Below are 10569 nucleotides of genomic sequence, written 5' to 3'. Positions count from 1 at the left end.
ATGCTGAGTCCCAATTTCGAAACTCCCATCCAACCTGGCCCCTTTGGGGAATTCTTGCAATTTTTCTAGGGGTCCCAATAGCGGCATCTATTTCTCTGGTACCAAGTTTTAAATTTGTATAATGCCGGGAAGTGCCACATTAACTCATGCTATTTTGTACTTTTGTAGAAATCGCTTCACATCGAAATCCATTTATTAGTATCCTTAATATCTCGAACATTTCCCTCAGCATTTCCTCTGGGCCTGACGTTAAAAAATTTGGACTTGCGGGAAAATTTTAAGCCCATGAAAGCTTTAGTTCATCGCTTTAGGAAAATGTATCCGGCTGGTAAAAGAAATGTTCACACTCGCGTTCTTATGATAAGCCTCAAATCTAAAAGCCCGCAGCCTGGTGCTCTCGGAAAATTTTCGAAATTTTCGATTTTTCTAGGGATCCTGTCGTCATAAGATTCTCTGGTATCAAGTTTTATAAGTTTTTAAGTTCATAGAAGTGCCCCGTTAATTGGTGTCTATTTTTTTATACCTTAGTGTACATAGTCTATATATAGATCACTAAAAATCGACTTCCATTATTTTATATATAGATGACAGGTGAATATGCTTTCTTATCAAATACAAAATCATTCGAATTAGAACTTAAAGTAATCAAAATAAATCAAATTCAAATCAAATGCACCAGACGAGTGAATCTATGATTAGAGGCACTATCATCAGGATTTCAACGCACTAAGCTATCCTGTATTTGCATTATTATCCCACTGTACTGCATCAGTTCCCTGTAGGCAGTTTATTTGTTTCCTGATTTTGACACGCTTCGTAGAACTGAATATTAATTATGAAAGAGAGATTTGTTTTGTGATAATGAACTACTATTTGTTTCAGATAAAGCGCCTTCGGAGGCGACGTTCCGAGGAAGCGAGTTTCTGTCTTACGACTTGAGCCGGACGGGCGGGGAGCCGATTGTGAGCAACCAGGACTCTATAACCCTGTCATTTAAGACAAGGCAGCCTTCAGGACTCCTCTTCTACACAGGTAAGGCTCTTCTGTTCCCTAGTAAGGAATTTATGAATCATGAGAGATATGTTCTATTCCCGAACTGTGACTGAAACACTAATTTGTAAATTAAGGCTCTCGCATTTTTAAGGAAGAATATTCAGAAATAGTGGTAATAAAATTATCACCGGCTTCGTGTAGATACAGTCTGTGTCAAACAGAGTGAAGTGGTCGCTCGTATTAACACGCTATGGCTATGGAGCCAGGCTCTGCATTCGGGAGACAATTGGATTCGAACACCCCAATGCCGGCTGTCCTGAAAACGGTTTTCTATGTTTTCCCATATTCACCTCCGGGAAAATGCTGGGACACTTTCTATTCATTGGCCACAGCTTATTCCTTCCCCTTCCATCTGCTTATCCGATTTCATTCGCCATAATACATTTCTTCTTCATTAGCTCCTGAAGTGAGGGTGGCATTAGGAAGAGCATTCAGCCGTAAAAACATGACACAATTTCATCTCTGCTCATCCTCGACCCCGTATCAGGAAATAGTACTAAGGTGTAGATGATGTGCAGTGTGTGTGTTAAGTTATATCACCTAAATGGAGATAGCAAATAATATCCAGACCCCTTACATGAATTAACGATAACAACAATGAAATATCTACACGTTAACTATACCTTAGGTCGCAGTGCAGGCTCATACAGTGGCCTTTCCCTTCTTATCTATCCTAACTATACCGTAATGGCACAGTTAAGACAAAGATCCATCTCTGGTGAGGTGTAGGTCTGCAGTACAGTAGTGTTAATAGCTCACTATGTCTCCGGATATTGTCTGGAACAGGGCTTCTATACTCTCTCTTTCTCTCTATTTCTCTTTCTCTTTCTGACTGAAATATCATTGAGGAGAGCAATACATACCCATCCCTATGCAGGCAGTCCCTACGATGAATACAGGGAACGTGTCACTCATAGGGCATATTGATGTACAATTCAGTGGATTTTACAGGCTGGATGGTAATGGTACAATCTACTTCAGTCAGGAAAACAACAGGAAACTACATCATTCCCCGTTTTCCTGGAACAAATCTTTAGTGACGCCTGAAGTTTTCGAGGATCCAACTAACCAAACAAAGAAGCAAGCATACATACGCACTACGTGGGTACATAAAATGGCAGAGTATCATTCAGCTCGTGCATGGCACTTCTATTCACAATTACGACTCTTCACATGAGTGGTGGTGTAGGTTATTGGTTTCATGGTAAATGGAAAGAGATAACCATCCTATTTTAATGTAAACTGCAAACGAGCAGAGGAACTAAAGGAGTAGCTGTAAAAGAGTTCCCTAGGCGTCGTAAATCCAACATCGTCGAGGTCGCAAATTTTCCCCTTTAACTCCCACTACCATGCAGACCATGATTACCTTTTCCCAGTTCTAGTTATTGAGAGGTCAGATAGGAGAGTGTAAGGAACTTGATGCATATGACATAATGACGTAGATAGAAGAATTATAAACCCTAAAGGCACACGTCTTCTCAAGAGTGTCTGTTGTTAATGTCATTAGACAGTGTATGAATGATGGTTGGCTCAGCCGTGTGGAGAATGTGCTCCACTCAAGAACTGCAGTGATACTTGAACAGAACAAGAAAGAGGGGAGACGAAGTTGTGGCACACGCCGCCAACGCTCCGTTAAGCCAAAGTGAATCAACTTCACTACATTATTGTCCGGCTCCATGGCTAAATGGTTAGCGTGCTGGCCTTTGGTCACAGGGGTCCCGGGTTCGATTCCCGGCAGGGTCGGGAATTTTAACCTTAATTGGTTAATTTCGCCGGCACAGGGACTGGTTGTATGTGTCGTCTTCATCATCATTTCATCCTCATCATGACGCGCAGGTCGCCTACGGGAGTCAAATCAAAAGACCTGCATCTGGCGAGCCGAACTTGTCCTCGGACACTCCCGGCACTAAATTTCATTTTACTACATTATTCTTGGATAAATAACAGTGTGCATGTCATGTGACTAATTAAAATCAATTCGGTTTCGTAGCACATTTATTCATTAACCTAATAATTATTTTGAAAGAACTTGCCTGACTTAAAATCGAATCCGAATCTACCCGGTAAAATAGTTATCGTAAAATTTTCACTGAGAACACAAGGTAGAGGGAGTGCCAAGCTGTCCATTCACTACAAGCCAGATGGAGAAATTAAACAAAAAACTACTTTTGACTTAGTCTGTTGCCAAGGTGTAGATCTTGGGGTAGTAGCTTCCCGCCTAGTTTGCTCGGGCACTAACCTCACATTCACGAATTTAAGACGGACTCGAGGAACTGAGGTTGATTGCGTTAGTCTCAGGATAAACACTGATCCGAGAAGTCAGTCGTTCTAAATAAGGTTTTCCTTCAACCTTCAACTCCCACTACCATGCAGACCATGGTTACTTCCTTCCCAGTTCGAAGTAGCATATTAATTTACTATCAAATATACCCGAGCTTCGCTACGGTATTCTACATTGTATACAGGTATCGAAGTAAATTACTGTACATGCAGTGAATACAGTTTCCAATGTAAACTGCGAGGTTTGGAGTTGTGATGATAACGGCAGGCTCACTTGCCTACTGCCATTCAAATCGAGAAAAGAAGTTTTCATTATAATTGCAGGCCACATTAGCTACTGCGCGGCCAAAATCGATTTGGGGATTTTTCGTTACAATGGCAGGGCCCCTTTCCTACTTCCAGACAGATGACAGTTGAGGAGTTCTTATTAAAATGGCAGGCATCTTCCCTATTACTAATAAAAATTGAGTTGTGCTGTTATCATTATAATGACAGACCCCTTTTCTTAATGTCAGTCACACCAAGTTAGCGAGTTTCCACTATAATAGGAGGGCACATTTTAGATGGGTACATTTATTTATAATGGAGGGCACACCTGCCTACTCCCGAACACAATAGGTTAGGGGAGTTTTAAACAAAATGACATACTCCCTTGACTTCTACAAGTCAAATCGAGAAGGGAATTATTCATCACAATGGTAGTTCCTCCTTACTAATGCCAGTTAGGAATTGAAGGCTCCCACTCCTACTGCCAGTCAAAGCCGATGTGGAGAGTAATGATTACAATAGCAGACACCCTCCTGCTGAGACCCACTATCGATTTGTAAAATATTATTTATAATGGCAGACACAGCCTTTCTACATCGCTACAAATTGACTTCAGTGAAAATATATAGATCGACATAACGAAGTATATGCATGTTTCCAATATTGTAAACCTACATTTACAGATTAACTGCTGCTAAACGATACGTCATATCGACAAACGGATTGTACCATAAGACGCCTCATTTGGAGGTCTAAATGGCTGGTCTTATGATATTTTCTCCTATCTCATATATTTATTTGTAAGATTCAGTTAGAAAAGTTGAATAGGGTGAAATCTGGGTAAGGTTTTGGATACTTATGTGACGGCTACAAACATAGAATTTGGGTCACGTATGGATGCTGGGTGGGCCAATGTTCGTGTAGAATTAGATGATTCTGTCTTTCGTATAAGTGATTCAAACTATGAATTATACGTGTAAAAGGTGCAAAATGTACGTACAATCGAGAAATATAGACCAATCTATCATTTAAGAAAGAGAGATACGGCAAAAAAGCATAGGACCAAAGTTGTAGATCACATATGGATACTGGGTGGGCTAATGTTCGTGTAGAATTAGATGATTCTATCTTTCGTATAAGTGATTCAAACTATGAATTGTACGTTTACAAAGTGCAAAATGTACGTACAATCGGAAAATACTGACAAATCTAACGTTTAAGAAAGAGAGATACGACAAAATAATAGGACCAAAGTTGTAGATCACGTATGGATGCTGGGTGGGCCAATGTTCGTGTAGAATTGAACGACTTGCCGTTTAGCCACGAAGTACCTCGAAACGAAGGTCTGCACCAACATTAAAATTGCCTCAATATTTCGATATGATTTGGGGGTAGAAAGTGAAATATTTAAAGATGTTAGAAGCTTTCCGTAGGTTGCAGGCTAACACATATCATTTTGCCAAATTTCAATATTCTAGCTCGTCTGGCGGATTGTGCCGCATACTTGCTTTGGGGGGAGGGGTAAAAATGAGGACTTTCAGGAAACTAAAACTAACAAATATGTAGATGATCATTATTACACCTGAAACGAATAACAGTACGAACATTTCGCGGAAATATTCAGTGTACTAACACACGGTCATTACGATTTTATATATATAGACAAGAAATCTGATCAACGTACAACATCTTTTGGGCTATGTCCGTTGGACTGAGCCTGCAAAACCGATCGTTCATGATATCTCCCTTAATTATCCTCCTAGCGAAAACATGCACGTGAGAAAAGTTTTAGTAATGGATTTCCATCAAGGTTGGTCGATTTCCAGTTAGGTTGGTCTTGTACTGTATATATTGTGGGAGAGTAAAATCACTGTTTCGTATCACTATAAACTCCCAGTCCATTGCGGAAATTTGATATGGTATGGACCTAAAAACTTACCTTTGGACAGTTGGATCCTAAATATGAAGATTGGTTAAATTATTTCCAGTAGTTTTGCAGTTATAAGAAATATTCTTTGCACACACCCGCTTTTAGGCTAAATCCACTCGAACTTAGACTGAAAACGGTCCCTTAATGATATATCCCTTATTAATACTCATATCGAAATGATGCACATGAGAAAATAGGTTTAGAAATTGATTTCCATTACGTTTGGTTGTGTATATTTTGTGGGAGTGCAAAATCACGGTTTCGGTATCGTATAAACTCCCAGTCAACTCAGAGATTTAAAAACAATATTGCCCCTAAAACCTACCCAAGGACAGGTTTATTCTAAATATGAAGTTTGGTAGAAATGTATCCAGTAGTTTTCAAGTTATAAGAACTCAAACAGACAAACAGACACCAAAGCTGCAAAATATGCACATGATCATTATTACACCGGAAACGGATAACAGAATGAAAATTTCGCTTAAATAGTCAATGTACATACACATGGTCTTTACGATTTTATTTATATAGATGAGTTATCTAAGCTATTTAATTTTAATACTAGATACCACCTATTCACAACAGCGTAGAGAAAATAAAGAGGCAAGCTCTCAACAGCTTAAGTTCTCACAAATTATTCTGTTATGAATGTAATAATGAGGGTTCACGCCGTGTGAAATCGGACAAACCGAAGAAAAATTTTAAGTTCGTTTAAAATTGCCCCGCGTTTTCCGAAGTAAATAATGGCTATTAATCATGCTAAAATATGAATATAAATGTCATCTTTGCTCCATTGATGTAATGGTAGCCTCGTTCATTTAACATAAAGTACACGTTAATCGATGATTATTATGCTTGTTGTTTAACGGGGCCTAAGGTCATTGGCCCACAAAAGTTAATGAATAATGGCATGTCGTCTCCCCAGAAGCCTGGCGTAGGTCTTGCGATTTGAAGGCCTGTAGTCGAACTCTGCGTCTCTGAGGACGGGGCCCTACCTAAGATGAACTTTAATTCTGAAAACGGCACAAATACTCAGTTCCCGAGCCTGAAGAAATAACCAATGAAAGTTAAAATCCCCGACCCGACAGGAAACCTAACCAGGGATCCATCGGATGAAAGGTCGGCATGCTAACCATTTATCCACGGAACCGGACCACGACAAAAATGACTTTGGGACAGCGTTATCAAAGCCATGCAGCGAATGCGTGCACTCTGCTGCGGTCATTTTTACCATAAATCATTATGAAGTATAACTTCACACCGTGAAAAATAAGGGTAGCCTATTTATCTATGTGTGCATTTTAGGGCAAATAATAATTGTATATTAGAAGACTTTCTTACTTTATTAATCCATTTACCGTTCGGAGTTGGTGTTTCCCTCGAACTCAGCGAGTGTTTCCACCTCTACTGCCTAAAGGGCATTTCCCTATAGTATTTGGGTTGGGTATACAACTGGGTAGGAGGATCAGTACCTCGCCGAGTTGCGCCGTCTGCTAGGCTGAACACAGGCCTTGTGAGGGGATGGGAAGATTGGATGGGATTGACAAGGAAGAGGAAAGGAATCTGCCTCTACTCAGTTGACCCCCCGAGGCTGAGTGGACCCCATTCCAGTCCTTGTTTCACTTGTCAAAAATCGTGGACGAGCCGGAAATCAAACCCGGGCCTTCGGGGGTGGTAGCTAATCGCACTAACCACTACACCACAGAGGCGTGCCTATTACAATAATAATAGCATTAATTATAAAATCACTGTAAATAGTTTTATAATATTAATATAACAATAACGTCCGAACGTAATCCCTTGTTAGTTGATACTCGGATTAAGTGAAAGTTCCTCTAAAAGGTAGTGAATAGAGTCATATAGTAAAATATTATAAATACAATTTTAATGTATTATTTTTTGCCGTTTCCCTGTTATCAAAACGTATTCTACGCCTGATGTTTTTCACAAAAACGGTTTGAATTATTTTGTGAAATTGGCGCACTCATTAAGATCATAATAATGGATGCACCTAATTATTAAGTGATACAGTACATTTACAACTTAATCTACGAGATTCAAAAATCTAGGTTTATACAGGTTTAGTAATTATATCACTCGATAACTATCACTCTTTAATTTGTAACGCGAGCAACAGCGTACAGGAAAGACAGCTTCTAAGCCGAGGATTCAAAAAGCAGCTCTAAACTAATGATTGGTGTGTACATTATTGAATGCCCTGACCACTAATGGATGCTGAGGTGCACAGTAGAGCCCTTCAGAACTAGTACATCTCGTGTTTCCCATTACCGCTTTATCAAGCCTACTGCACTATTCATGGGGCAGATTTTCCGCTGATTTGCCCCAATATTCTGAAATTCATGACGCCTTAATGTATTGTTGGTGAACAAGGTTTGGATTAAATTGATCAATCATTTTTAAACCTCTCAGGACTTTGTGAAGAGGACACCGAAGCACACCAGCATTATTACGTTGAGTGACACTTCCGTGAAGAATTTTGAAACTAATTTTTCATTAACAGCCACTTATTTTCCGATAATTTATACTGTTTTCCCGGTTTCTAACAAAGTCCACTAACAGGGTCAAATAATATCAGCTTCGCATCGTAACAGTAATCATCTAATGTGAGATCCAAATTATAGTTAATATTAAAGTTCCACCCACAGCAACAGGGAATCAGTTGTGGAAACAAACTAAAAGCGTAAAATTATAAATATAATTTATGGACGTTTTATCCAATATTGTTCCTCCATATCAGAAGAAAAGCATCCAAGACAAATCTTTTCTCGAAGGCCGTCTCCCATAAAATCTCACTCATACAGTTTTTTTTTTTTACAGGATTCGCCACAGATGCTATTAAAATCGCGTAAACCACCATGGAATAAACTTTAGGCATTGAAAGCTGAGTAGAACGTTCGAAATTCCTACCTAAAAATGCCCGCCTTATCAAAAATCCTTTCTGAAAAACGGACTTCATCCGTCCTCGCCAAGAATTGAGTGCACTGAACCACATTAGAACAGTCCATGGTCTATATGGTTTTATGATTAAAACAGGGGATTCAAACACAGTGCCTGTCGTGACTTGGGGGCAGAAGAACAAACGATGACGCACTTTGGAGAGAACAGCCCCGTTACAGCATTCGGAGAAGGTTTGGAGATTCTTCGCAGTACGACACGAAATACAAAAATCTGGTTTTCAAACATAGATATTGATCTTTTACTGGTTCTTGTATTTACCTGACACATGTTCTTGTCAATCCATACAATAATAATAATAATAATAATAATAATAATAATAATAATAATAATAATAATAATAATAATAATAATAATAATAATATAGAATACATGAAACAAAACATAATCTTGCTATTATAAATTGTCAAGGTAATAATATGGCTTAGAGCTTGCTAAAACATTGGATTAACACTCTTCATGTAACGTTTTAAATTTTAAACAATTCAACAATCACTTCATTCTCAGGCTTGGACAATTTGGACAACCTCTGCCAGACATTTTCCAAAATATTTAGGGAAGTTCCTTTTTCAAATATAAGTAGCAGCATGTTAGTAACTTCATTTTAAGATATTTTAATTTAAATGGAATGTATTCAGAATTTTAGGACTTCCTATGCCAGGAAGAATTAAAAATTATGAAATTTAACATGCACATTACATATTTGCTTGTAAACGTTATTAACAAATTTGGTTAAAAACATGATCATGCTTTCATCGTCTTGGACCTAATCTGAATTATAATCCTCTATAGCTGTATTAATGTGAATTTACGGTATATCAAGGGTGATCTAACAGTGAAAGGAAACAAATAATTATTACTTCCTACCTTGGAATTCGGAACTGAAATTTTCTTATGAAATCACATTTATTCATAAATAAATATGGAATTATTTTTGTTACAATTCATGAAGTTTTAGTATATTCTTCCCAGTTAACCACAGAGGAAATACGTGGTAGGCGGAACTAGATATTGGCTCTACAGTTAGGTAAGTTTATGTGAAATGTCCTTCGTGTATTGTAATTAGAAATGTTAAACAAGTTGACATTTTGCGTCGTTTTCTTTGTTTATTTATTCAAATTTTTATTTGTACATTTTTAGCAATTATCAAAAAGTTATTCAACTATGATGAGTAATGTTAGAAGTAAGAGATGTATGTTTTACAACATCATGTAATTTGTCATTGATTTTACAAGAGAGCAGCACTGCAGGCTCAAGTTTACGAAGCTCCCGTAGCTATCTCCTCACATATTTCATTTTGATCTACTTCAGTCCCTTATTGCCCCTATTTTGGAAAGGCTTTTATCCGCTTATTAGTCATATTTGGACATTTTTGTGAAGTATGCCAAAATGCATCTAGTTTCAGTCACAAAACCTAGAATATTTCTTCTAATCACGATTTAAAAATATTTTTCTTGTCTTTTCTGACCTAACTGACATCTACATAACATCTACATGCCAAGCTACAAGGGGACAGCAAGTGCCTTTCGACTATCAGAAACGTGTCTTTTTGTAATTTTGTGACTATCCTGTGATAAAGTCTTGTCCATTAGGTCAGCTACCGTGCTCACATCCTATACATTCATCCTTTTACTTTAAAATAATTTACACACAACCCCAGTTTGCATGAAGTTTTACGTCAAGAAACGATCATAATCAGTGCATTATGTTGTAAAAAAGAAATAATACTCGTGATGCTGATGTTCTTTAATGTGGATATGACACCAAGCAGTGCCTTTTATGCTTTAAAAGTGTCAAGGAAAAATAAATTAGTATGTTTAAAGAGTTGTATGGTTTCAAAAATTACAAATTTCATCCCATAAAATTAAGTTTATGTGCCCATGATCATTCTTTCTCCGTGTCTTCCACATCTTATGTTAAGATTTGTCACATGTTTTGGTCATCAAGCAGTCATCTTCAGACTCAGAGGATTTCATTCCAATATATATATATATATATATTTAAAACACTAAGCTGATTTTTGTTACAGCGAGTTTTAGTGAACAGCTGAACCGATTGGTATC

At 37.9% G+C, this 10569-nt stretch overlaps 1 protein-coding gene across 1 annotated transcript in view; it reads left to right on the top strand.

Annotated features, from left to right (window-relative positions):
* Positions 1–315: 315 nt before the first annotated feature.
* Positions 316–10569, top strand: part of LOC136873743 (neurexin 1) — a 491540-nt gene continuing 481286 nt past the window's right edge. Inside the window, exons 1-2 of the mRNA XM_068227470.1 lie at positions 316–328; positions 883–1032. Coding sequence (XP_068083571.1) covers positions 316–328; positions 883–1032 — 163 coding nt within the window. The remainder of the gene's footprint in view (positions 329–882; positions 1033–10569) is intronic.

Source organism: Anabrus simplex, chromosome 1 (assembly GCF_040414725.1).
Source record: "Anabrus simplex isolate iqAnaSimp1 chromosome 1, ASM4041472v1, whole genome shotgun sequence".
NCBI classification, from domain to species: Eukaryota; Metazoa; Arthropoda; class Insecta; order Orthoptera; family Tettigoniidae; genus Anabrus; species Anabrus simplex.
This window is presented reverse-complemented; position numbering and strand designations above follow the sequence as displayed.